This window comes from Manis javanica, chromosome 10 (assembly GCF_040802235.1).
Source record: "Manis javanica isolate MJ-LG chromosome 10, MJ_LKY, whole genome shotgun sequence".
NCBI classification, from domain to species: domain Eukaryota; kingdom Metazoa; phylum Chordata; class Mammalia; order Pholidota; family Manidae; genus Manis; species Manis javanica.
The window spans coordinates 78,827,413-78,853,663 of NC_133165.1; the positions used below are offsets into that span (position 1 = coordinate 78,827,413).

At 50.9% G+C, this 26,251-nt stretch overlaps 2 protein-coding genes across 9 annotated transcripts; one reads left to right on the forward strand and one right to left on the reverse strand.

Moving 5' to 3' along the window:
- Positions 1 to 2,387: 2,387 nt before the first annotated feature.
- Positions 2,388 to 17,035, forward strand: DCTN2 (dynactin subunit 2). Of its 2 annotated transcripts, XM_017680817.3 has the most exons (14): positions 2,388 to 2,588; positions 3,465 to 3,533; positions 11,659 to 11,755; positions 11,929 to 11,990; positions 12,323 to 12,421; positions 13,551 to 13,711; positions 13,905 to 14,058; positions 14,299 to 14,364; positions 14,574 to 14,612; positions 14,793 to 14,870; positions 14,960 to 15,031; positions 15,267 to 15,369; positions 15,475 to 15,566; positions 16,587 to 17,035. In XM_017680817.3, the coding sequence occupies exons 1-14, from the start codon at positions 2,553 to 2,555 to the stop codon at positions 16,671 to 16,673; spliced, it is 1,215 nt and encodes a 404-aa protein (XP_017536306.1). In that variant the 5' UTR covers positions 2,388 to 2,552; the 3' UTR covers positions 16,674 to 17,035. The 2 variants fall into 2 exon arrangements, with proteins under 2 accessions (XP_017536306.1, XP_017536307.1); XM_017680818.3 differs by lacking the exons at positions 2,388 to 2,588; positions 3,465 to 3,533 and adding an exon at positions 11,514 to 11,558.
- A 158-nt stretch (positions 17,036 to 17,193) lies between these two features.
- On the reverse strand, positions 17,194 to 26,231 carry MBD6 (methyl-CpG binding domain protein 6). Of its 7 annotated transcripts, XR_005054164.2 has the most exons (15): positions 24,202 to 24,550; positions 23,127 to 23,190; positions 22,830 to 22,966; positions 22,417 to 22,519; positions 22,126 to 22,288; positions 20,874 to 21,920; positions 20,034 to 20,695; positions 19,615 to 19,768; positions 19,265 to 19,434; positions 18,729 to 19,142; positions 18,572 to 18,639; positions 18,289 to 18,352; positions 17,977 to 18,146; positions 17,661 to 17,724; positions 17,194 to 17,558 (listed from the first exon to the last, which is right to left on the reverse strand). XR_005054164.2 is itself a non-coding variant. In XM_017680813.3 (13 exons), exons 3-13 carry the CDS (start codon positions 22,940 to 22,942, stop codon positions 18,072 to 18,074), a joined length of 3,033 nt encoding a protein of 1,010 aa, XP_017536302.1. In that variant the 5' UTR covers positions 22,943 to 22,966; positions 23,127 to 23,190; positions 26,188 to 26,231; the 3' UTR covers positions 17,194 to 18,071. The 7 variants fall into 7 exon arrangements, 4 of the variants coding, with proteins under 4 accessions (XP_017536302.1, XP_036847987.1, XP_036847988.1 ...); XR_005054163.2 differs by having other exon boundaries at positions 17,194 to 17,724; XR_005054162.2 differs by having other exon boundaries at positions 17,661 to 18,146; positions 24,202 to 24,549.
- Positions 26,232 to 26,251: the final 20 nt, after the last annotated feature.

A 26,251-nucleotide genomic window follows, 5' to 3' on the forward strand; every position in this document is an offset into this window, starting at 1 on the left:
ATCTTTCCTTTTCTTGCCTCATTTCCCCACCCCCAGCCCGCCCGGAGAACTTTGCCCTTACCGCCTCCCAACCCAAGTCACTCACTGCATCCCACCCCCGACATCCTTGGCCAGTCTGTACCTCCCTCGGACTCCACCCCTCTGTAAGGGATATGGGGTCTGAGGTGGGCCCGTCGCCTGTCTAGGGAAGAGAACCAGCAGAGTTTCCACCCCTTGTATTCCAGGGCATCTCTCTCCAAATTGGGAGTATACTCATTCCCACTGGCACAGGGTCCCAACTCGCTCAACCTTTAAAGGCAGCTGCCTGTACCCCTATGGAGGTTGGGGGCTAGTTTCCATTTTTCAAAGAGGCCTGTCAGGGTGAGTCTGCCTAATCCCTTCTTGCTCTACAGCCAAAGGTGCACTCTACTGTCTCCCTAACATATACTCCCTGTCTCTGGTTTACGGGAAGACCAACTCCCATTCTGGACTACCGTAATTCAAAAGCAGAGAAGCTACTCGTTTTTGCCTCATAGGTTGGGGCTATGATGGAGGTAGGCAGGAAAGAGTATCTTTGCAAGGGAAAAGGAGTCAGAAAGCAGTGAAGGAGGGGTGATGATGGGGGTGGGTATAGTCAGAGGGGCGTTGACAGAGGACCTGCAGGGCATACATCTGCATTTAAGTCTCAGGTAGGCTGGGCACCAATATGAGTGTGCTTCCTGTCCCAGTTACTCCCAAGTCCCAACACCCTGGCCCCTTACTCAGGCATTTTCTTCTCTGTTTCCACTCCTTCTGTGGCAAAAAAAAGCACCAAGTCTGGTGATACCTGTCTTTCCTCCCTTCAGGTCACACTCCTGCTGCAGCCCCTGAGCAGAACCACCTAGAAGCTGGCCAAATTGATTTTTCTTACGTCAGAGGCCTCTGCTGGCCAACAGAGAGTTAGACTGCAGTTGAGGCTCTAGGCCAAAGGGAGGGGCAGGATGATGGGAGAAAGGAGGAGATGTAGGTTCTGCCTCCTGCCTAACAATTGTCTAAGGTCACTTAGACACTATGAGAGAAGGGTGACAGAATGATGGCCTGGCCAGACACGACCTTACCACTCAGAACTCAGCTGAAGGGTGTTCCCAGTTGGGTCTATATCTCTAACACACATTTAGCCTAAAGGAACTGGAGGAAAAGGGCACATCATAACGAACTGGACGGGAAGGCAGTAGGACTACAGAAAAAGAGGGGGTAGTGGCTTGGAGAAGAGCCAGGAAAGAATGCATAGAATGACAATAAGTCCCAAACTCAGAAAAATAAGCATCTCTCCAGTCACTTGGTCTGGCAGCAGTATACTACAAGCTCAAGAAACATCCTGGGAAACATCCCAACTTCAGGCCCCAGGCACTCCAGTGTGGCAACCTTTAGTTGAAGGAGTTTCAAGAACTGCTTAGTCCCTGGAGTGTCGCTGGTCAGAGACAAAAGTTTACTGGGTATGCATCACCCCAAAACTCCCCACGCTATGTGGTAAACCTTCATAAAGCTAGACTTATTGTTTCAAAAGACTGTCTTTTATTCTGAAAATATGTCCTTCTGACTTTTCTACTAAGAAATGATGGCAGTAGCAAATAGTAGGTTTCGTCTTTCAGTGTACTTGCTTGGCAAAAAAAAAAAGTTAGCAATACTGTCTATCCTCAAAAAGGTTTGTTATTGTTTCAATTTTATTGTACTGTGAAATTCATAAGTCTGAAAACTTAGTAATTGGCGAAGAACAGAGGGTGTTTAAACAGAAATAGAGCCAACACTTACCTACTTAGAACTTGAGATAGGATTGCCAGATTTGAAAAACAAAAACAGGATGCTAATTTAAATTTGAATTTCAGAAAAAAACCTAATAATTTGTGTGTGTTAGTATGTCCCAAACATGGTACTAAAAAAACTAACAGAATTATTAGTTTATCCAAAGTCCACATTTAACTAGGCATCCTCTATTTTATGATAGCCCTGCCTTGAGAAGATTAACTAACTTAACTCTTTCATTCCTAACATGACTAAGCCTTTACTAAATTTTACCTGTTATTGCTGTTTTTGAAGCCCTCGCTGTGCCACAGCATAAGAAATTGTGTCGTTTCTTATCTAGTCATTTAATTTCTGGGAGCCCAGATTTACTCACCAGGAAAAACAGGAATTACAAAAAGCTCTTTCAAATACTTGATGTAAAAATGAAGGAAAGTAAGTTGTATGAAATCACTTCTTCCAGGAGGATTACTATCGGTTCCTGTCCAAGCCGGGTGGGGCAAGACTACATATCCCACAATCCCAGGCGGTTCCCCGCCCAGCCATTACCTCATTACCCCGCTGAGTTCTCACCAATCCCTACCACTCCAGGGGTGTGGTAGCGAGATATTCTCGCGACTTTTGCTTTACCCTTCTCCGGTGCTACTCCTGTCGCGAGACTTCTTGCCTCTCCACCTTCGCCGCTCCCTCTGCTGCCGCTTTAGCCCGGGACCCGGACCCAGCCTCTCCCCTACCCGAACTCCAGCCCCGGCTTCATTGAGGCCCCGGTCCCCCAATCCCGCCTCGCCGCCGCCATGGCGGACCCTAAATACGCCGACCTTCCCGGCATTGTGAGTACAAGGCCGGCCCCCGGCTCCCCAGGACCGCGCCCCCAACCTCTTAAGGACCCCCAACAGACACCCTCCGGCCAGCAGCCTCTCCTCTGCCCCAGAGGCTCCCAACGCTCGCGCCCCTCACGGGCCACAGCACCTTCAGGACTCCTCCGACCCGACTGGGCCGGGCCGTGGAACGGCCTACCAGGCCCATTTTCCAGCAGTTGCCTGTTTCTTGGCCCAGAAATTGTCTCCGGGCACATACCACTTGTGCCCGAGTGGTTTCTATCACCCGTGTCTCCCCAAATCTCCCCATAAGCCCCCGCTTCCCTACCCTAAACACACATCCCAAGCCACTTGGTGATGTGGCCTTCACCCTACCAAAGAAGAGACTACCGTGGTGGAACCCTTTTTGTGCCAGATGGAGAACTCTGCCCTCCAGGGAACCTGCCCCCAAACCCCTCATCCCTGCACAGGCCTCATGTACCTTTCTTTCGTGTGTCCCTACTTGTGTCCTCGGGGTGGGGGTGGGGTCATAGGATCTTGAGTCCTAAGTCACTCTCAACCTTTGTGTCAGGGTAGCGGTGTTAAGGGCCCAATTGGAGGATAGTCCCCTCCTACTTTCGACATAATGTTTGCTAAGGACTTGCCCCCTTTCAGATTCACGGTGACATCTTTGTCACCACTTACACTCAACACTTATTATCAGGTCCCAGTTGTCCCTGCTGTCAATCCCCACACCTCTAAGACATGGGAACTGACCTGCATTTCTTGGGACAGGTGGCATAGTGAGGTCACAGCCTGCTTTCTCTTAGTTTGTTCAAATGGAATGGGGTCAGGGGTGTTGTTGGATGCTGGGTAGTGAAGTTGGGTGGTCACTGCTTCTACCTGCAGGCCAGGAACGAGCCAGATGTTTATGAAACCAGCGACTTACCTGAGGATGATCAAGCAGAGTTTGATGCGGTAAGACTATATGCTGCTTCAGGACTCCTCTGGACCTTGATCTCTCTCCCTCAGGCAGGACCTTTCCATTTTCTGGCAAGCCACAGCAATGAGCGGGTATGCCAACCCAGCCTGGGTGGTGTGTAGATTGCATGGCTTGCAGCCACCAATGAGCAATGCCAGGAAAGAAAGTCAGGTCAGAGGAATTACAGCTAACAAGACCTGATCCTTGGGGCTTTTAAATAAAGTTAAAGTATCTCAAAAAAACAGTTAGGTTTGGGGCCAGTGATTTCGTTAGGCCCCTCAGTGGTAGTCCATGATAATGAGTCATGAAGCCTGAGCACTCACAAACTGCTTGAGGTTAGGAATTAGGCCTATTTCATAAAATATTTCACTCAGTACATGTTCATTAGGGCCCTACCAAGACCTAGATTATAAAATATGGAGGCTTTTATATGAATGGCCAGTATCCATTGGGCAAGGATTAAGAAAATGATTTAGAGATTTTAGAAAGATAAGGGACCTGATCAGAATAAAACAAATTGAGGAAAAACATAAATCTTTCATATCAGCAGAGGAGAGGCCCTGGTAGCACTTTCAGGTCCAGGTAGAACTCTGAAGAGGAAGAAATTAGCTGTGGACACATTATAATCATGAAGGGAATCACTTAGCATTGTTTATTGAATATGTTCATTCTGTATTGGTTTTGGTGCAATGCAGAGGAAGAAATGTCCCTGCCCTCAAGGATATGCCATACTAATGGGGGAGTTAAGAGGCACATAGAAAACAAATGGAAGAAAAAACAAAATTGAGTGAATGGAAATCAACATAGTAAAAATTCTGTATGTAACTGCCAAGGGGAACAAAGATCTGTTGGCATGTCTTAAAGGAGGTGTTTTAGGTTCTTTTATATCCAGAGAGAGCTCAGCTAGGGTCACATTGATGGTGTGAGATCTCAATAAAGTGTGACCAACAGTCAGTGGGAATAGGCTCAGTATGTGGCTGTAAGTCCTGTGGCTATGTCTGTGGAGCTGGTTAGTTCTGGAGAATGCTGGTTGCTGGCTTAAAATGTATGGCTTGGCATACTCGCTTATTCCTTATTTTATTTCCCCCATATGGAAGTGGTTTCCACTTTGTGGGAGTCACCTTCCCTGTCCCCTCTGTCAGTGGTGTGTTCCTTGTGGCTTTTGTACTTGCTGGCATGTCAGTCTGTCCCCCAAGCTTGAGTACCTGGAGATAATGCAGATGTCATTGCTCAGGGCTTGGGTACATAACTCTCTCTCCAAGTGGTATCTTATCAGAAAGTTGTCTTCGATCTCACAGGGCAGGAGTTTGTATACTGAGGACATCACTCTTCTGCCACTTCACAGACTGTTCAACTCTGGCCTAGGCCTCTGCTTATAAAATATTAAGCCTTCATGGTGAGACCATGAATGTGAGTTTGCCACTTTGTCATTGACTGATACCCACAGGCAGTATTACAGCATCCCCTCCCAGACCACAAGCTTATATTACGATTCTCCTTTCGGAAGCACTGGGATGTCTCTTAATAAAAAGAAGATGGCATGCATTCCAGGCCTGGAAGAACTCGGGTGTTCAGCCCTGTTGGCTGTTTCCCCCTGCTGAACCTGAGCAGCCTATTTTAGTGACCCCTAGTGGAGTGCTGATGGGGAAAGGACAGCCTGGGTGTCCATTTTCTGTGGCTTATTGCCCAGGATGCTGGTAGAGAAGTGCTTAGGAACTTAATGGTAAATACAGGAGGAATCCAGTTGTCTCCATCACCTAAGGCTCGGCTAAATGACTTTCCGTCATTAGGGAGGGTGAGTGGGGTGGAGACCTTTAGCTGCTTCCGGAGCCCTTGGGGTGGGGGCAGGGGTGGGGTGCAGCTGCTGAGATATTTCCTGATGTCAGCTAAAGTCTGTTGCCCCTGCATGTCCCTGTGGGCATTAGGAGGACAGCATTCAGGAAGTCAGCTGAGTAATGGTTCTGCCGCTGCTTGTAATACTGACGTAAATGTGGAACTTGAGGAGCAGTGTATTGTACTTACACAATCCAGAAACCTCATGTTTGTGGGATCTGGATTCTAACAGCCTATCCCCTTAACCTACCCTCCTAAGATGCAGAACAGGTGACAGTGCACATCAGCGGTGTTATGACTGAACCATGAAGTTTTCAGTCACTTTTCTTAACCCCTGGCAACAGCATGCTCTGCGTTGTCTCCAAATTATTTTCAACTTTAATTTTGCTTTTAAGATAGGTAATATGTGCATATAGAACAAAAGTTTCTCTTCCCACCCTTGCCTGCCACCTCTCTGTTCCCTTTCCTGGAGACAACCAATATGACCAGCTTCTTATGGAACCTTTTGTGGGGAGGAGGGTTCCTCCAGATTTTCATTTAAAGGAATAGCCAAAGTGTTGACCTGCACTGTCTTTTAACCTTCCTCTGATAGCTCCACTGTGGTATTAATGAAGCTGCTGAAGGAAATAATGTCCTCTAATATCCCTTAAAGATCATAATTGCTAATTTAATTTAAACATAAAAGTTTCAATTCCTACAGTGGCAAGGATGGGGAGGAAAGTAGTAGAAGGTTTTAATTTTGGTAAAGATGATTCTAATTTTATTACTATCCCTTTAAAACAGTTTTACCAGCAAGTGGTAAAATTAATGGGCCAGAAAACTGCACAGGCCAGCCCTTTCTTTCTTAATCTAGGAGGATCTCCTCTGCATTTCAGGTGCTCCTGGCTTGACTGAGGTGATGGGCTTGTTTGGACACTTTTCATAAAATGCCTTTTCAGGAAAGCTAATTCCCATTGGGAATACCTGCCCTGTGGGCCACAGCCTGCGTTGGGTCTGCGAGGCTCATCCATTCCCCTGCAGGAGCAAGGGGAATAAATTTAGAAAACCTCACTAGAAACAGGATTTAAGTTCTCCCTTTATGCCATAACTATCCTCAGTGTCATGGGAAAGGGGAGAAAGTGACCTAGCCATAGTTTGGTGGGGCCCTGGCTGAGGCTTCAGTTCTCCAAAGGGTAGAAGAGCTGGACACTCCACCAGTCTGAGATGAGAAACGGTAGGTTCTCTTCCTTACAGTTTGAGATATCCTGAAGTTTGCTTGATTGTGTTCATTGACTGTTGGCGCACTTGAACTTACCTGAGTTTTTCCTAATGCTTCCCCCATCCTCCCTTCTCACCACCTTGCCTGGACACTAGTTTGCACAAGTAAGACCATTCGATGCTTCTTCTCTGCATGTTTTTTCACCCGCCATCTCGCATGCAATGCTCTGTCATTGTGCTATTGTTGTAACTAATCGGTTTTAAATTCTAATGAGTCCCTAAGCTGGGTCACTAAAGGCCTACTAGCCTTAATGTTTAAAGATCATTCATCAAGGTTTAGATGCACAACTAGGATCCATGAATCATTGCCTCTTTCCCTTGTGAGGTCTGCAGAATATAACTGTCCAATGGGAGATGGGATAGAAACACAGAGGCTAGGAATGCTTTTGGGCATGAGATTGGAGTTAGAAGGGGGTTGCCTTCCTCCTCCAACTGAAATGGAGTTAAGAGAAAAGGAATGACTTTTAGCCATTCTAGATGAGGGTGGATAATAAGAGGGGACTACCACAGTCCTCACTTCTTGGCTGTATATGGATTATCCCTAGAAAAAACTCATTTTAATATTCTCCTATGCTAAGCCTGTGGACAAACGTAAATGGGATAGGAAAGGGGTGTTAACACCATTTTAAGGTAGTAATTTGGGTCATTTGTGCTCTCATTAGTCTTTCTGTTTCTGTATTCCTCCTTTTGAAATGGATGGATAGTCAACTGTGTTCGTCCATCCTGGACAGTTTTATTCTACAGCATTACCCACCTTCCTTGTTATGGTTCTGAAGTCCCCCTGGCTACAGTATTGGCATAGAGCCTGAGCAGACTCAGAGCAGCAGTGGCCTTGTCCCCTTTCTGACCTAACACCTCAGGTCTTGCCTTCTGAGGCATAGCCACTTGGCTAAGCATCCCTGGGGAGCCTGGGAGTCCATTAGTGGGAGGGACCAGGAGTTATGTACCAGGTAAGCTGGTACGTGGGAGCAGAGCACTGAGAGTTTTCCAATCAAGGTGTCTGAGTATACTGTTTCCATGGTGACTATTACTACTACAGGTTACAACGAACGATTGGGCCTAAAATCTCATTATCCCCCAACCCACCCGTAGCACATGTGGAGGTGGTATATACTCTTAACAAACTAATATACCACTTTTTCCTTTCTTCGATTTTTCTACCCTTACCCATTCTGCTTGTTCCTCCTGATTTGAACTAGAACATACAGCTCATTGTCCTCCCTCTCCTTGAGTTTCTCCCAGGTGGGTTTTAGGATGGTGGGGCGAGTAAGAAAAGGGTGTAATGTGTGTGCCTTCCCTCACGTGTTGCATGTGTGCACCTGTGAGTGCTTACACCCATTCTGTGCAGAGACATCTCAGCCTAGACCACAGGACCTGGATCCACCTCTACTCTGTGCTGAAAGAGGAGTCTTGGCTTGGCTGGACCCTGGCATTGGACAGGGAATGGAGAGGTTGAGGTCCAGATGTATCTGGCTGAAATCTCAGGCAGGAAGCTCTTGCCTTTATCCCACCATGTGTTTTCATATACACATAACCATCTTCCCATCAGTAGAACTGTCTTTCAGCTGGATTTCCCCTCCTGGCTGTTCTTTACCAGTCTTGCCTGGAAGTGGGAACCTAATCTTACTTGGCTGGACTGAAATGAGGCCTCTTTGAAATTCTCTCACCTTTCCCCCTTGTCCACCCTCCAACCTCTGTGCAGCTTTTGAACAGAGAGTTGATGAAACACGTTCCCCATGTGGGCTGGTGGCTGTGAACCTTGGTGTCCTCTTAACTCTGTGCTAGCATATTATGGCAGAATTGCTCTGGATCCCTCAGAGCTGCAGGGTGAGTTATCGGCCACTCAAGATGGATATGAACACACCAGACTGCATGAGGGACCAGGATCTACCCTGCCTCTTCTCTTGCAGCAGGGAATGGAAATGAGGCTCAGTTAGGTACTGCATATTTTCTTTTTTTTTTAATGGTAATATTTTATTTTTCTTTTTATCAAGGTATTGTTAAACACTCTTATGAAGGTTTCACAAGAAAAACAATGTGGTTATTACATTCACCCTTATTATCAAGTACCCCTCATACCCCATTGCTGTCACTGATCAGTGTAGTAAGCGGTACTGTATATTGTCTTAAACTCAGCATCTGTACCTGACATGTTCTGTCGGCTTAACCTAAAGTCATATCAAACCCCACCATGAGCACCTTCACTGGGACTGTCTTATTCTGCAATCCAGATGTCTAATCCTTCAAAGCTAGAGAAACCAAGAGACAGGGAGACTTGAGCCATGAACTTGCCCTGAGAGTTATGATCCTCAGTCAGCTACAGGTCCTTAGAATCTCCATAGCCTCTGCTTCACATTCTTCCATTCCTGCAGCTTCCCCAGACCTCAGCCTTTCCCCACTTAACTCTTTCACACCACTAGCTTGTAGCATCTAACCACGAGTCCTTGATGATCCTTAATTGCTGCTGTTATGACAAAGCTTCATGACAGCCTTACCACGAGAGGGGAAAGGGTCCCAAGCTCTTCTTTCTGTTGGGGTGTGTTGTGACCCACTGCTGAAAATTCTTGGCCCCCATGTCTGCTAGGCTCCCTGGGCCCTGTGGTGCAGTTTGTCTGAAGACTGTCATGTGGTACATGTGACAATTTGCTAATAACAATTTTGTCTTTTTTTTCCCTCCCTTTCCCCCATTTCCCCACTCCCTTTCCTTTTAACTCTTTTGATTTTCTCACCTCTGGGGAAACCACCAGGAGCTGGTAAGAAGCCTGACCTTTCATCTGCTTTTTAACGGGGTGTGCTGTGATGGGACAGTTATTTTTCTGTCCTCTTGTCTCCACTAAATCTGTTCTCTCTCTATGCAGTCCCACCCCTAGCTGACAACCTTTTCCCATCTCACAAATCACTGTAATGACAGCACCCCCACCCTCCCACCCCGAGATCTCTGAGACATGGGCAGAGTAGGTACCAGTGGAAGACCACCCGAGTTTCCAGGGCCCCAGCCTAAGAGAGGCTCTGAGAGGATGCCAGTGTCAGCGCCCTCCTGACCCGGACACACTCTTACAGCATGGATAGTGACATGGAAGTGCCATCCTGCCCTGTGACTGTCCAGAACATCTGAGACGCATGTTCTGTGTGTTGACCCTTTTTTACTTCACCCCTTCCCTATTTAAGAAAGTTAATAGCGAAGTAGGTTCTCATATGCGCAGTGCCTGGCCCATAATAAGGGCTTAACAAATGGTAGCTATGATTGACTTTTTTTCCTCTTAGTCTGTGGGAAGAGGCTCTGCTTCCCATGCCTCTTTTAGGGGGATTTTTGTTACAGATTTCTGCTGCTTTGGCCTTGATTAGGGTACTCATGGGGAGGAGTGGCTTATTCTTGAGTGTGAACTATGAGTGGCTGTCTTTCCTGAACTTGAGTCTTCAGACAAACCCTTTAGAGAGGCCAGAGACCACAGGAGCTCTTTGGCCATACCATTCTAGAGAAGGTAAAAGAGATAGAAGTTTAGGACTCAACTGTCCTTCCCCCAGGCATTTGAATATGGGACATTGAGCCCTTTTTCCCTGTAATCTTCAGCCCTTGTCTCTACACAGCACTTCCCTGAAGAAGAGGCAAAAATCAAAGTTAGTATTTTCTCCTCATCCCTTATTTTAAAAGCTGCCACTTATACTGGTTCCTTCTGTAATAGCAGACCAGAGATAAAGGATGGAACTTCTGTCTACTGCTCTTTCTCCATGATTTCCCTTCACTCTCCACCACAGGCAGAGATTCTTGGTCCTGGCTGTATATTAGGATCATTTGGGTAGCTTTTAAACTGGCCTGCTTCCCTGGCCCTAACTCAGAGCAATTAAGTCAGAATCTACCGAGGTGAGCCCAGGCATCTTTTTTTCCTTTTTACATTTTCTAAGTGGTTCTGTTGTACAGCCAGGGTTGCAGAGAACCATTGTTCTAGTTAGAGGAAAGAAGACTCACTTTGCCTTTCTCCTGTAGAAGATAGCAGTGTCATCCCCAACAGAAAAAGACCCCTGGGTCTCCTTTCCCCTTTCTGCATTAGACAGAGCTGTCAGACGGCTGACAGTTGAAGGAGACACGCAGTCTGGAGTGTGCAATCTTGCGTAGTTACTGGAATCTGAACAGTCAGTAGATACCCAGTAAGAAGGGAACCTCTCTGCTTCAATTTCTAGGGTAAAATATCCCTTTCTTTGCCATGGTCCCCATGTATGGAAGAGCTTCAGTGCTTGAAACGGGAGAGGGGACTGGTGCCACAGCCTCTGTGAGAAGATGCGGGCTGCCTCCATTTCAGGACTTAACACATGGCCCTTGCACATGGGTGCTTGTGGGAAGTAGATACTGCTTACACTTGCTGCTCCTAAGGTGACCCTTAAAAAATAATAGAGTAAGCCCTTGCCTCTTCTCTCTATCTAGCTCCTGAATTCCCTGGCCTCTTGGCAGCCTGGAAACAGGGCTCCTGGTCAGACCCTCTGCCAACCTGCCTTTTGTATCTAAGAGCTGGTGTCTTCCCTTTGATGGCATATTAAAGTCCTAATATGCACCCTTAGAGTTGGTAGCTTGACTCTCTGCCAACCTTGCCCTTTCCCTTCAGTAAAGATGGGAGGTTAGCTTGAAAATAGACTTCCTTAGTAGCAAGGAAATTGACTTTTGGGAGGGGGAGGTAAAAGAGGTCAGGCTAGTTTCTTGCCTTGAGTGCGTGGTGTGTGTGCCAGATAACTGGGAGGGCCTGGTTGGATGAGGTGGGGGCATGAAGAGGCTTATGTACACAGTGGGTGGGGAGGTTATGCTACCTCTGTTCCCAGTTGAATAAGGGTGTTGGTATTTATACAACTGAGACTTCCAATTTACCAGGAAGCTTCCGTTTCCTAGGTTGAGCCTTGGTCGGCAGCTTGGAATGGAGCCGCCCTTCTTTCCCCTTGGGAAAGTAGGTCCCAGTCTCCTAATGCTTTGGGGATTTTGTGGGGTTGGGGAAGTTCTAGGGCGGGAATGAGTCTGCCCCTGGCCTGAACTACCTATTCCTGCAGGAAGAACTGACGAGCACAAGTGTGGAGCACATCATTGTCAATCCTAATGCTGCCTATGACAAGTTCAAAGACAAGAGAGTGGGGACAAAGGGACTTGGTGAGACTGGGCTGGGCATTGGGTGGGTGAAGCCTGTCCTCGGGCCTTAGTGACTTTTGTTTTCGGGAAAGGGTCCCTCGTGGAGATTTCTTGTGGAAACCCTAGAGTCACTTGTGACCACGACTGCCCTGGATCTAGATCAGGCCCTCAATTCCATCTTCTTTTCTTGACAGATTTCTCAGATCGTATTGGAAAAACCAAGAGGACAGGATATGAATCTGGAGAATATGAGATGGTTTGTTGTGTGTGTGTATTGATGGGAGTGTACAGTGATCCTGTCTAGCAGGCATTCAGGAAGGAGATCAAGGGACACATTTCGGATTCTGAGTTTCTCTTAATTGGGGTTCCTGAGGAGTCCAGCAGGATTCTGTTGAGGATGCTGTGTCCCCCTGCAGTTTGCTTTGCAGCACCTCCAGGCCTCCAGCTTTCTCTGTTTCTTCTGGACTAGGGTATTGTGGATTCTGAGTTGGATATGGTACCCTTATAACTTAGGCCCAGGGTTTGGATAAATTCACAAGGATCCCTGTACCAGGAGGTGTAACCTGACTGTCTGTGCTTGCTCTCTAGCTTGGAGAGGGCTTGGGAGTGAAGGAGACACCCCAGCAGAAGTACCAGCGACTACTGCATGAGGTTCAGGAGCTGACGAGTGAAGTTGAAAAGATCAAGGTAACTATCAGCTCTCCCCCCAGCATCACAGAGGAGGGCCTCCCAGCAGGAAGAGAAAGATTCTCTATGCTCCTGGATAAGGGAGCTGAGTTTTCAGAGTTCAGGAAGATACAGGAATCTACATTCAGTGTTATAAGTGGGTAAGAACCATCCCAGTGACTTCAGCCACAGCTATCCTTATGGGTCTTTTTTTTTTTAAATTGAAATATGGTTGATATACAGTATCACATTGGTTTCAGGTACACAACATAGTGATTTGACGATTATCTATGTTATTAAATGCTCACCACGGTAAGTGTAGTTACCACTTATCAACCCAATTACAGTGTAGTTGACTGTATCCTTTGCTGTACTTTCATCCTTGTGACTTACTTATATTATAATTGGAATTTTGTGCCTCTTCTTTTTCCCCTTCACTTAACTTCCTCCCTACTGCAGCCACCAGTCTCTTGTCTCTGATTATTTGTTTTCTTTGTCATTTGTTTTTTCAGATTCCACAAATAAGTGAAATCATGGTATTTGTCATTCTCTGGCTGGCTTATTTCACTGAGCATAATACCCCTTAGGTCCATCCATGTTGTTACAAATGGCAAGAATTATTCTTCTTTATGGCTGAGTAATGTTCTATTGTATATATGTACCACATCATCTTTATCCATTCATCTATCAGTGAATACTTAGGTTGCTTCCATATCTTGGTTATTGTAAATAATGTGGCAGTTAACATAGGGGTGCATACATATATCTCTTCAAATCATTGATTTAGTTTTCTCTGGGTAAATTCCTTGAAATGGAATTACTGGGTTGTATGGCATATCTATTTTTAGTTTTCAAGTAACCTCCCTACTGCTTTCCACAGTGGCTGCACCAATTTACGTTTCCACCAGTAGTGTAGGAGGGTTCCCCTTTCTCCACATTCTCACCAGTACTTGCTATTTCTTGTCTTTAGGGTAGCAGCCATCCTAACTGGTGTGAGGTGATACCTCACTGTGGTTTTGATTTGCATTTCCCTGTTGATTAGCAATGTGCGGCATCTTTTCTTGTGCCTGTTGGCATCCTTAAGGGCCTTGGTCCATTTTTTTTTCCTTGATATCACTCCTCCCACCCTCACTATTTTTTCTCATACCAGACAACAGTGAAGGAGTCAGCGACTGAGGAGAAGCTGACCCCTGTGGTGCTGGCTAAACAGCTGGCAGCCCTGAAGCAGCAGTTGGTCGCCTCCCACCTGGAGAAGCTGTTGGGACCAGATGCAGCAGTCAACCTTACTGACCCTGATGGAGCTCTGGCTAAGTGGGTGCTTTACTTTGTTGGGAAATGATTGCTGATTGGAGTATAGAGGGACTCATCCAGGTACTGACCAGATTACTGAGGGCAGAGGTGGCCTGGCTGGTCCTTAATTGCTGACTTTAAGGCAGAAATGAGAGAGTGACTAGGCTGGCCCACATAACATGTCATGATATTATTACTTGGTCTCCTGACCTAGGCGCCTGCTGCTGCAGCTGGAAGCAACAAAAAACAGCAAAGGGGCTGGTTCACGAGGAAAGATCACCACCAGTGAGGCCTCTCCAGAGAGCAGCCTTGTCACTTATGAACTACATTCTCGGCCTGAACAGGACAAATTCTCTCAAGCTGCCAAAGTATGTATGTAGTGCTGGTTTTAGGGCTGGGGTAAAGACTTCCCTGCTTCCCTCATCCACCTACTTTCAGTTAAGACTTTAAGATTGTGACTAGGGGTGTGTTCAGGGAAAGGAGCCCCTGGCAGAGTGGAGAGGCAGTGGGAGGGGAGTGGCAAGCAGAAAGCAGACAGGGAGGCACAAGATGCCGCTCCCTCTGCAGCTGCAGGGAGGCGTGGCTGGCTACCTTCTTCCTCCTGCTAGGTCGCAGAGCTTGAGAAACGCCTGACGGAGCTGGAAGCCACTGTACGCTGTGATCAGGATGGTCAGGTCAGGTCCCGTCTTTTGCCCAGGATAACCCTCAGACCCTGCACTAGGGCCCCAGGTCCACGGCATGCCACAGAATCGGGAGGAGTCAGGGAGGGGCTTTAGTTATACTGTCAGCCCAGAGGTTGCCAGCTAGAAGCAGAAAGGAAGAGAGAAGGCAGTAATCACATGGATACAAGAACCATGATTTCTTCCTTCCTTTTCGCCTCCAGAATCCCCTTTCTGCAGGTCTGCAAGGCACCTGTCTTATGGTGAGTGTGAAAGGAACTGGAGTGTCTGAATGACAGAGGGCCTATTAGGATTAGGTTTGCTTGGAGAATGGTTTTGGGGTTTAGCTATGTATTACCTCCAGAGGATATGGGGTGGTCTCTTCTTAGTCTGATCCTTTGCCCCTTAATTCCGATTCACCACTCCCCACCCCCCACCCCCAGGAGACTGTGGAACTGTTGCAGGCAAAGGTGAGCGCCCTGGACCTTGCAGTTTTGGACCAAGTTGAGGCTCGGCTGCAGGTAACAAATGGAGGGCAAATTGAATTATGGGTAGCTTGAGACTTTGGGAGCCCTGGATACTCTATCATCCTTAAAACCTGTGCTTTCAGAGTGTCCTGGGAAAGGTGAATGAGATTGCTAAGCATAAAACATCTGTGGAGGATGCGGATACACAAAGCAAGGTTAGGAAGACAACTTTCCTCCACCTTCATATCCTTTCCTGCTCCCGTATGTTTTCTGAGTCATCCTAGTGGGAACACCTAGGCATGAGAGCACGAACCTCAGGTCCTATATTCATAAGCTCTTCGCAGCTAAGACGGTCAGGGCAGTGCTTCACCCTTGCCCCACCCTAGTGAAGTAGTGTGTACTTACCTGAAGGTTTGGCCGTTCCCTCTGGGCCCTGTTTTGTCCCTCCAGGTGAACCAGCTGTATGAAACCATACAGCGTTGGAGCCCCATCGCCTCCACCCTTCCTCATCTGGTGCAGAGACTCGTCACCATCAAGCAGCTGCATGAGCAAGGTGGGAGGCCAGCTGCCAAGGGTGCTGAGAGGAACTGTGCAACTGCTGTTCCCTTCCCTGGTCTTGGGCTCTGACATGGCCTGTACCTTTTACCTTTTTCTGTAGCCATGCAGTTTGGTCAGCTGCTGTCACACTTGGATGCCACCCAGCAGATGATTGCTAGTTCCCTCAAGGACAACACCAGCCTCTTGACCCAGGTGTGTGCCCTTTATTGGTCTGCTGCCTCCCTGCTCTCACACACACACACTGGGTGCTCCAACTCTCTCACAGGTGCTGCCATAGGCCACTCAGTAGCACAGGTTGTGGCCGGGGCTTGGTCTGAATCTCCATACTATTTTACAACGGTACGGGACCTCTGACAATTTATTTAACCTGTGAACTTCCAAGTTACCATCTGGAAACTTATGCCTACCTCAGAGCTGTGGACTGGGTGACATGATATGGGTCAATCAGTTCAGTAAACATCAGTTTTCCCTATAAAACCTGCCAAGGGTAACGCTTACCTCTACCCCCCCCAAACCCTCATCCCAATGCTTTTATATCCAGAGTATAAGCTTTACCCTTCCTGGACCTTCATCCCAATGCTTGTGTATCCAGAGCTTAAGTTTTACCCTCCATGGACCCTCATCCAAATGCTTCTGTATCCAGAGCATGGTAACCACACTGGGAAGAATATGGGCTTTAAAATGAGCAGCCAGGCTCCATCCTGGTTCTGACACTGGACAGCAGGCTCATCTTCTTTCTTCATTCTCCTAAGAGTGCCCAGCACATAGTGGGTCCTTGGCTTCCACTGGAGGCAGTTCGCAGTGTTGGGGGGAGAATTAAAAGTTGAGAGACCAGCACCACAGGCCCATCAAGATATGAAACTGTAAAGTACATAGTGACTATGTTCTTTCTCTAGAGCAGTGTTCTAACATTTTGAGCCAGTGAAACCCTCGTTTCAACAAAATCAACAACCTGCTCCTTGTTACATAACAGATCAAAGAACAGTATTGGTTGAAGTCAGGATGGAATTCTTCAGACTCCTGCCTGCTTGGCCGAGCCTTAGCTAGGTCGTAATCCAGGGGTAGTTAGAAGACCACTGTAACCTCCCCACTGTGGGGCCCATAGCTGTGCTTCCGTGTCTCACTTGTCTTCTCTGAGAGAATTTCTTCAGGTCCTCATCCAGGTAAGCACCTGGACCTGACAAAGAGTAAGACTTTGCTGTCACTTTCTAGGTGCAGACAACCATGTGTGAAAACCTGTCCACAGTAGAGGGGAATTTTGCTAACATTAATGGACGGATGAAGCAGCTGGGAAAGTGAGCGCCTCTGGGAGATGGCGAATGGGGGTAATGCCTACCCCTTTGAACTGTTAACAGCTTAATAGGGTTTCCCCTTAATTATAACTCTTGCATCCCCGTCCCATTTGACACGGGGGCAAGGGGTTCTTCTTGCATGTGGGGTTTACAGCCTTCCTCTGATGAATACAGAGCGGTAGCTAGGGGACATCAGATGGTGGTCTCCCCTTAAGCCCCAGGGATGAGGACGTGGGCTGGCCCATGCCAGCTCCTATCCAGTACTGCTTAGCCTGGTATGGTGAAGGATTGGGTCCTATTCTCCAGCACAGCTTCTGTGGCTGGTGGTGATACTGTAAGTTTCTAACCATTAAATGCTATTGTACTCTGTGTGGCCTCTGCTGTATTTCCTGGGGAAGAGGCAGCCCTCAGAGACAGACATTCACAGCATAACAGGCAGTCTTAAGCCAGTCTCTGCTACAAGAGGATTTAAATTACAATCTGTTCTTAGCAAAGAACTAAGGAAAAAATGAGTACAGAGTCAGAGCCAGAGTTTCAAAATATTCTCATCTGTTAAATTAAGAGTGTCTCCCATAGAAAAGCAGTGGAGGCCCCACAGGGCGAGTACAAAACAGAATTAAAACTCCCAAGGGTCTTGTCTTTACAAAAGAAAAGGCAGGAGGCAGCCCCTGGACAGCCGGGCATGCTGGCCGCTCCGGTTGGACCACGGTGCATAATCCTCAGTCGCGTCATCACAACGTCTCTGAGCATTCCGATGGGGGCAGGGGCAGTGTAGTGTGTGTGGGAGGAGAGGCCCAGAGGGCTCTCTTTGCCCCCTTACCCCCTTGTAATATCCCAGAGGAAAGTAGAGGGAGGCTGGCTACACCTTGAAATGAGGCTATGTGTTTCAAACCTGGGGACGGGAAAGAGGGGATCTGTGCTTTGAGCAACCTGAGCCAGAGGCAGAGGGGTGTTGGAGGTGAGGGGAGGATACATGGTGTTTATTGCTTTGTACCTTTCACTGGGAAGGAGGGCAGCAGCCAACAGTAGCTCACAGGTTTGTAAACTGAGCCTGCTGGCTTCAAGAAGGGAGGCAATGAAGTCGAATTAAATATAAAAGTCATTTGTGCAAAAATAACTTAAACAAATAAAGACCTGGGGAAGAGGGTGTTCCCCTTAGCCTGGTGAGAGGGCCACATACCACCCCCCCCAGGCCTTTTCAGTGACATGGCTTTGGGGGTGAGCTTCCCTGCCCCCTGCAATGGCTCAGGGCGGGACTTGTAGGGGAAGGGGTTGCGTTTGTGCTCTGAGTGGGGGAGTAGTGCCCCCACCCACTGTCCACAGGTGCAGGTGGCTGGCAGGGGCTCCCAAGGCTCAGCACTCAGCTCTCCCCAATCAGGGTCAGATCCAGCTCCAGGTATGGCTGCTATGGGGCCAGTTTCCTCCTCTTGTTTTTGGCAGGACGGCCAGGGCGGGCCCGGGGAGGCAGAGGGACAGCCGCCTGTACGAGGGGAAGTTGAAAGAAGTGATCAAACAGCTAGGTATCAGGAAATTTTTTATTTTCTCCCCACTCCTCCTAATCCTCTTTTCCTCCTGCCTCACCCCATGTAACGCCCTCCACCCACCCACAGACACACACTTACTCGGGACGTGGGGCTGGGGTCCAAGGTAACATCCTGGCGGGAGCTATTGCTGTTCCGGGTAGGGCTGCAATAAGGGGCACAGATGATCAGCAATACCTCCCCAAGCACCAGGTGCATTTCAGAGTTTACGGGGGAAACTTTCTACATGTGGACAGTAAAGATATAATATCCTTATTCATGATCAAGTAAGTATCTGCCTTTTTGAAAATCAAGCCACTCTTTAGACGTTTCTAAAAGCCCAACAGCCAGGAAAGGCCAGGATTGTAGTGGGCCCAACACTCACTTGTATTTTCTCCTCCGGCCACGGCGAGACTTTCTGACTACCCCAGAGGGTGCCTGGGAAGAGGTGGACTGTGTGTGTAGGAACAGTGAGGAGGCACCATGGCCCCAAGCCTTTCCTCAGAGCCCATCAGCCCAGCCCTTCATTACCCTGCACTCACCTTAAGGTCTTCAGAATGGGGCCCTGGAGGGGATGGATCCTTGGGCTCAGCACCCCCTTCAGCCAGCTCCCCATTATGCTGCCAGTGGTGGGTCCTTCTTGGGGACCGTTCCATTTGTCCATTGAACCCACCACGTGCCCCCCACTTGAGGGCCAGTCGGCCAGGCTCCCGCCGGCTGCCAGGCTTTCGGCCCCGGCCTGGCCTGGCCTCACCATTAATGCCCCTAAGTCCCCCTCCTCCCCTCCGGCCCCGTTTCCCTGACCCCCTCCCAGTGAGCAGCTCAGGGACTGGGGGGTCGGGAGAACTGTGGGGTGGGGCTAAGGCACTGAGGGGAGGCCGGGCAGGCTCCGGTTCAAGGGCTGAGGTGGGGCTCTCAGGGGGCAGACATGGGGCTCCCGGCTGCTCTGGAGGGATCTGTAGGCAAAACACAAAATTTTACTCTAAAGTACATTCCCCCTACTACTGTAACTCAGAAAACCTATTTCCAGGTTGGGAAAAATTTCTCTACCTGACATAACACTCCCCCATACCCTCACCTGGAGACTCTGTAGCAGGCAGGCTAGAGGACTAGAAGCTTCTGAGAGCGGTGGAGGGGCTCCCCCCCCAGGGAGGAGCTGCAGCCCCAACTGGCCAGAGAGAAGAGGGCCAGGAGGCTGCAATAGACTGGGGAGGGTTCCAGGGCTGCTGGTCAGCGAAGACAGGTCACCTGTTAAGGAAATTATAACATCAGAGTCTCCCTAGGTAAACCAGTTAGGCCAGGCAGACCCCCATTCTCAGGCTCTACCCAGTGGCCAAAGACTTTCTTCCCCTATTCATCCAGCCTCTACTCCCAATTTTTACTGCTTCCTTCCTTCTCTTTCACACCAGAGTCTTCCCTCAGACTCACCCAGCAGGCTGGCACTCAGCAGAGGGCTAAGGAGTTGGGGAGGTCTCCCTGAGTTGGAGGGGGCCTTGCCCAGAGAGGAGGCCCCCGGGTCAGTAGTTGCCATGGTAACACTGGAGGTAGGTGGTCCAGGTTGGGGGGCACTCAGGACACAGGGCTAAGGAGAAAACATGGTTGTAACACATGTGTAATCAGTAAATTTATAGTAGTTACACATACACACTCATTGAAGCCTCACATGAAGTAGGCCATGCTTATTAAATACAGACCAAGTTCTTACAGCCATCCTACCCCCAGCCAAGAACTAAGCCCTCCCCAAAGGCCCTGAGGAAGAGCTCAGGCATGAAACTAAGCCTTTGATTCCCAGCTCCCATCTCTGATTCTACCTCTTGTCTGTCCCACCCACTCATCCCTATCCTCACCTGGGTGGGTGTCCCCGAGGGGGGATCCAGGCTGGCAGCCAGCAGCGCAGAATTTAAAGCTATGAGGGTGGGGGGCGCTGAGAGTGGGGGGAACAGTAGTGGGGGCAGGTCTCCCAAACCTGAAAATGTCTCCCCACTTGGACCCCCAGCACCCTCTACAGATCCTTCCCCATCTCCAGCTGTGGGGCCCAGGGCCAGCAGGGGCAGGAAAGAGGCAAGGAGGTTGCTGGGAGGTGCAGAAGGGGGTGGAAGAAGGTCTGAGGCAGATGGTGGAAGCAGAGAAGCCACCAGAAGCGAAGGCCCTTCGGGCTCGCCTGGGGCTAGAGGAGGGCCAGGTCCCCCTGGTAGGGGTAGCAGGGGCTCAGGAGGAGGCTGTCCCCCTCCCCCAGCCAGCACACCAAATAAACTGTGGCTGAGCAATGGAGAAGGTGGTGGCTGTCCCAGACTCAGAGGGAGAGGCAAGGGCCCTAGCATCCCTGGGAACCCGGCTCCACTCAGTGCCAAGCCCTGCTCAGGGCTGGGAAAAGGGAAAGCCTCCCCACCAGCTAGGGGAGGCAGAGGGCAGGCTGGGCCAACCCCCATCCCAAGCCCTTCAGATGGGCTTTGAAGCACAGGGCTTGGTACTAGGGGGGCTTTAGAGGCAGCTGGTGGGGCAGGGGCACCTGCAAAGGAAAAAGAGATTCAGCTTAAGAAAGACCCTTTCTACCTGTGTTCAAAGAACCCAACCTCCCTGCCCCCAACCCAGGAAATCACCCAGTGCAGTTAGTCCTTTATCTCCCCTAGATGCCTTGACTGCCTCTTCCCACCGCAGCAAGGAAGGGCTCTAGCACACTTACATACCTGGCACACTGCTGAGGCTGCCACTGGTAGTCCCAGGCAGGGGGGCAGGGATGGGGTGCCTGGGCTGGGGAGGGCTCCCTGAGGAGAGGGCTGGAGGAGGAAGGTGTGCATCTGACCCCAAAAGGTTAAAGCTTCCATCAGAGTGGGAAGGGCCAGGGATGGTGAGTCCCAGCAGGGACAGAACAGAAGGGAGAATTGGTTGGGATGGCTCAGGGAGTGGAAAGGGCTGGGGGGCAGGAGTAGGGGCCCGAGGACATCTTCGTCTAGGGGCTTGAGGGCCTCCCCCTTCTAGTAATCGCAATACAGTCGGGGGCCGGCGGGGGCGACGCTGAGAGGGTCGGGGAGATGAGTGGGAAGCTGAGGGCACCTGGGCACGGGGCCTTCGACCCTGTAAAGTGCTGGGAGCGGGGAGCAGGGGATGCTGTGCCTTGGCTGCTGCAGAGAGGAGGCTGCTGGCAAGGAAGGGGGGTGCCCCAGGCCCCTCCACTGTGGGGGCCCCTCCCAGGGGTCCCAGGACCAGGGGCAGGTGCATAGTGGCTGAAGACACTGGTGGCTGAGTGACAGGACCAGGTGGGCGAGGGGGACCAGGGAGATTATTGCTTGGGGGCAGAGGAGGGGGTGTTAAGGCATCACTACAGTGGAAGAGAGGAGGATCTGATGGTGGTGAGGAGGAGGCACAGGGTGCTGGAGGAGAGCCCAGGCTAGGGGAAACCAGGCTGGATCGGAGGGCAGCTCCCCAGTTGTAAGAGGGGGCATTGAGGCTGACAGCAGGTGGAGGAGGTGGTGCTGGGGAGGGGGCATTGCCCCTTGGGAGGAAACAGGGGCCACTGCTGCCTCCGGAGGGGACTGGGTCAGGAAGCCTTGGCAGTGGGAAGAGCCCCCCAGGGCCTGCTAGAGGTGGGAAAGCCTGTGGAACTGAGGGTGGTTCCCGGGGAAGGGAGCCAGGACCCCCATTAAGTGGAGTTGTAGGAGGGACTCGACAGGGAAGATGGGCAGAGGGGGGCCCTGGGGACACAGTGTGGAACACTTGGGGGCTTGCTCCCTCTCCTGTAATAAATGAGAAATGAAGGATCAACCTATGGTTCTCTCCTCAAATCTGTCTTCTGTCCCATCTTCCATAAATTCCCAACCTCCCTGTGCAGCTCTCCCCTCCCCACCGTTCTCTTTGCTCCCTCTTAGAGAGCTCCTCCCACCATCTCTCTTACAAGCCCTTAAGTTTTCCTCAGTCTTCTGTAAAGTAGAGAAGACGCACCGGGAGAAGAGTGTGAGCAGGTGGGCTCCATGCTGCGGTAGAGGGTTGCCATGGCAACGGCTTTCCGGCGGTGGTTGCACAGCTTGGTCATGTCCTCCTGTGATGCTGGCCCCACCCCAGCCCCCCCAGGGGTCACCGGGGCCAAAGGGTCAAAGTTGAAAACCTGTAAGGTAGAAGGTATAGACAGGGACCCTGAGGGGGTGGAATCTGTGAGTAGGACTCCTACAGTCAGTGATTTGTATTAAGCCTCTTGGCTCATCCCTGTACTCTCTGGCACCCCTCACCACTCACCTTGGGGACACTGAGTGGACACTCCAGACCACATTTGCAGGTCCCATCACTGAGGAGGTAGCTCCGGGTTTGCTCCAAGGAAGACAGCTCTGTGCCACTTGGGCTGGGAGAGGACAGGATCAGAGAATATGGGGTTAACTAACACTGAATCAGGACAGACTCCTAAAGGACAGTTCCTCAGTCAAAGACCTTCCTAGGAAGGGCAGAGGATAAGGGCTGTAGGGAGACAGAAAGAGGGAGAACAGATTCAAAGGGCCAGATATACAGAGAGTAAAAAGGCTAAGGAAAGAAGGAAGGACAAAGGGAGCAACAGGTTACCTGAGATCTGGGCTTAGAGAGGAGGAATAGGAGAGAAAACTCAGGCCACTGAAGGGTCTGGGCATAGAACTTGGGGGAACTCTGGGCAGCCATACCTGATATAGAGCACAGCACCCTCTCGAACACAGCGCTGCCAGCCGATGGGGACAGATGTGGCCACAGGGCCCCCAGCTCTGTCTGCTCCACTGCTCTCATTGCCCCCATTCATTGTGTGTAATCAGCTCCCACGTGCCTGATAACAGACATCCGTGTGGGCATTAGGAGGATTAAACTGAGGGAGTACTCCATAGAGGGAAAGGTGGGGTGATCCAAGAGAACTCAGGGGCAAGGGGGAACCCTCAAGAGAGCTGGGAGAATGAGAGGGAAGCCCTCCAACATTCCACCATGGCTACCTGAACATCTCTGCAAACATTGTGGGGTCCAGTCTAAAGCCGGGGCCGCCGGCTTAGCCCACACCTGCAACATGGGAGAGATAAGGGTCTGTCAGGAACCTGCCCAATACAGGAGAGCACCACAGTCTCAGAACACTCGCAAGGGAATGAGCATCAATGAGTCACAAAGTGTCCACAAAGGTCTAAGGGATCTTCTGGCTGAGTCCACAATCATCCTTTCCGTGTCCAGTCCCCAGGGTGCAGAGGGTCACAGCCTCAACTCCCAGGGACCAAGGAATCACAGCCCAACCCCTAGTTTCATAAAGGGCAAGTCCCCTCTGTCAAAATCCCATAATGCCAGGCCACTAGGAAGTTTCCCAGAGTTTGGGCCTCTGCTGTTCCCTCTCCCTCAGGAAGATCATATAAAAAGTACAGATTGCCCCACAGGTCACTAGGCAATTGCCTAACTGCCCTCTGGTGTGGTACCAGCAGAACCCCACCACCCCCACCCCGTGCCTGCTTCAGTAGACAATCACTGATCTAGTTCATTTTCGTCTTGTTCAGAAAGGTTGGAATCTTAGCTGTGTCTTCTTTCCAGGATCCTGAGAAGCTCTTGATATCCCCCCAAGCCTAACGCAAGGGTATTCAGCTCCTCCTATCCCACTGGCTTCAAATTAGCTCCAGGAGGGCTTCTCCTCTGATATGTGGGGACGCCCCTCAACCCTGCAAGGATCTCCCCAGCCTCTCCATTGCTCCCACCCCACACTGGCGGCTTCTAAACTTTCCCTCTCATAACAAGGCGCCCTGTCACCCAGCCTGCTTCCCTTAGCTTGGGGAGGAGGGGAAGGCGCACGAAGTAGGAAGGAACTTGGGGAGAGGGCGGGCGGAGGGTGGGCAAAGCACTGAGGGGAGGGAGGTGAAGAAGGCAAAAGTCAAGCAGTGAGAGGGAGAAACGGTGGGGCAGGTGAGGGTGGGGGAGTGGGGATGGGGCCAGCGAAAGCGACCGAAGGGACGCGGAGGGGGCAGAGGGTAGGGACCGGAGGGGAGGGGAGGGGAGGGGAGGGGGAGGGGCGGGGGGGCCGGGCCCTGCACTCACCGCGGCCCATGGTTCGGCCGGCCCCGCCCTGCGCAGTCGCGGCCCAGAGGGTGAGTGGGAGGGAGTGGGAGGAGGGTCGGTGGAGCCCGAGCCTCCGGTACGGCCCCGGCCGGTGCTAGCAGGAAGCGCTGCCGCCGCTGCCGCGGATCACCGAGCGGCCTCCCGCGCATGCGCCATGGGGGCCAGGGGCAGCCCTGGGGATTCCGTTCCCAGAAGGCACCGCGCAAGCTGCTGCCGCCGCCGCCGTAGCTGCCGCCGCCACCGCCGCAGCAGCCGCCGCCGCCGCCGCCACTGCCCGGACGGGAGAGGGGCGGGGCCGGGCCCCCGCCCAGCGCACAACGACGAGCCAACTGGAGGGGCCGCAGTGCGCATGCGGGAGCGCGCCTCCCCCTCCCCCACAAACCCCCATTAATCCCCAAGAGAACAAACACCCCACGCGGCACCCCCGCCCTCCGCGGAAGGATCCGAGTCTCTTCCCAGGTCACCAGTGGCCAATCCCAGTCCTCCCCCAGGGAATGGGCCCCTTCCAAAGCCACAATCTGTTGGGGGAGCCAGGAATGCCAGGTTCGGGAGGGGCTAGCCCCAAAAGATGAAAGTCGCGACTTGCCCTGCCCCGCCCCAAAGGCTTCCCGGGCAGTGGGCTGAGACTTGACCCGCCTCCCCAGGTCAACTTGTCACAACACGACCTCGGCCTGTCAAATCACATGACCTCTGCCTGTCACTGGCAACCTGGTCATGTCTTTGGGCCAGGAGAGACCATCTGGTCCAACCTCCCCCACCCGATGCCCATTTACAGAAGGGGAAATGGAGGTCTGGAGAAACGGGGCAGGCCTGGTCAAGGACCTGTCACTGTCACACCACCGCCTATACCTGCCATCTAGCCACCGCTGGTCTTGTGGCAATTTCTATTTAGACAAACTCTGGCTGCTCCCATGAAGGTATGACAGAATATGTAACAGGCCATCAAATGGCCTCTTTTTTCTACCTAATGGCATAAGAAAATTACTTTGCACGGCGATGTTCACTTGTTCAAGCTGCCTCCAAGTTCATTTTACCTCTCTCATTTTACCTTTACAACTCTTATTTACAAACAAAAATGGTGAGGCACTGAGAGATTAGGATCCCTGGGCTGGCCTAGGATCCCTGGGCGAGTGAGGGACAGCTGAGGCTAGAACTGCCTCTGACAACCTAAGCCAAAGCAGTCGTGGGCTGAAGTGCATGCACTGACCTCGGCAACAAGGCTCTACTGTGGCCCAAACGCCTAGGAGGCAGGAGGCATGTGCCCGGGTTCTCACAGCAGGGAGTCACAGGACTTGTAAGTCCGATACAGTGAAAAGGGCAGGTCTTGATCTTTGGCAAAAGGGCACGAGAGCACCATGGGGGGAGGACGAGGGAACAGAATCGGGTCTATCCGGCGAAGAACATGAATTCTGGCATGTTGAGGGCTCGTGAAAAAGATAAAAGGGTGCTTCTCTGAGAGGAGCTGAAAATGACCACCAAGAGGATTCAAGTTCCTCCGCCCCTTTTGGAGGAGTTAGGGGTCTAAAAGCGAAGACCCTTTTAAGAACACTCGAAAAGAGTTCAGGCAGTCTTATTGGATGGATGCAAACTTCGAAGGGAGGTTGGTTTAAAGGGCCTTGCGTCCATTAGCTGGGAGGGGGCAAAGGAAAATGAGAGTCCCCTGTGAGCAAGGTAAAACGGGGGCTAATGCCAGGTGGGCGGAACAAGAGCTAATGCTGGAAGGAGACAAGCTTTACTGAGGATCCACACGGCAGCCTACGGGTGGCCACGGTTGATAGCCATTGGGGATATTGGGTGCCTGGAGTTGGCACCCCGCCTCTCTCCTCTCCCCCACCTCCCACCACCCTTGTAGTCCCCTGCGCGTGCGCGCACAGACACCGGTTGCCAAACATTGCATCATCCCCGCCCCCCTCCCCTTCCCTCCCCCATAGCTCTCCCCTCCGCGCGCGCGCATGACTCACTCACCTCCTCCGCGAAGCCTCGTGACCCACAGCCACTTCCGGGTCCAACATGACGTCGACCGCCCAGC

What these genes read in the sequence shown, in the direction of transcription:
- DCTN2 (XM_017680817.3), top strand. Translation starts at nt 2,553, where the DNA reads ATGGCGGACCCTAAATACGCCGACCTTCCCGGCATT. An exon ending in ATCAAGCAGAGTTTGATGCG is followed by an intron (nt 3,534 to 11,658) that starts GTAAGACTATAT and finishes CTATTCCTGCAG; the next exon opens with GAAGAACTGACGAGCACAAG. An exon ending in ATGCGGATACACAAAGCAAG is followed by an intron (nt 15,032 to 15,266) that starts GTTAGGAAGACA and finishes TTGTCCCTCCAG; the next exon opens with GTGAACCAGCTGTATGAAAC.
- MBD6 (XM_017680813.3), bottom strand. Translation starts at nt 22,942, where the DNA reads ATGAATGGGGGCAATGAGAGCAGTGGAGCAGACAGAGCTGGGGGCCCT. An exon ending in CAGCCTCAGCAGTGTGCCAG is followed by an intron (nt 20,696 to 20,873) that starts GTATGTAAGTGT and finishes TTTCCTTTGCAG; the next exon opens with GTGCCCCTGCCCCACCAGCT. An exon ending in GCTGAGTGCCAGCCTGCTGG is followed by an intron (nt 19,435 to 19,614) that starts GTGAGTCTGAGG and finishes TTTCCTTAACAG; the next exon opens with GTGACCTGTCTTCGCTGACC.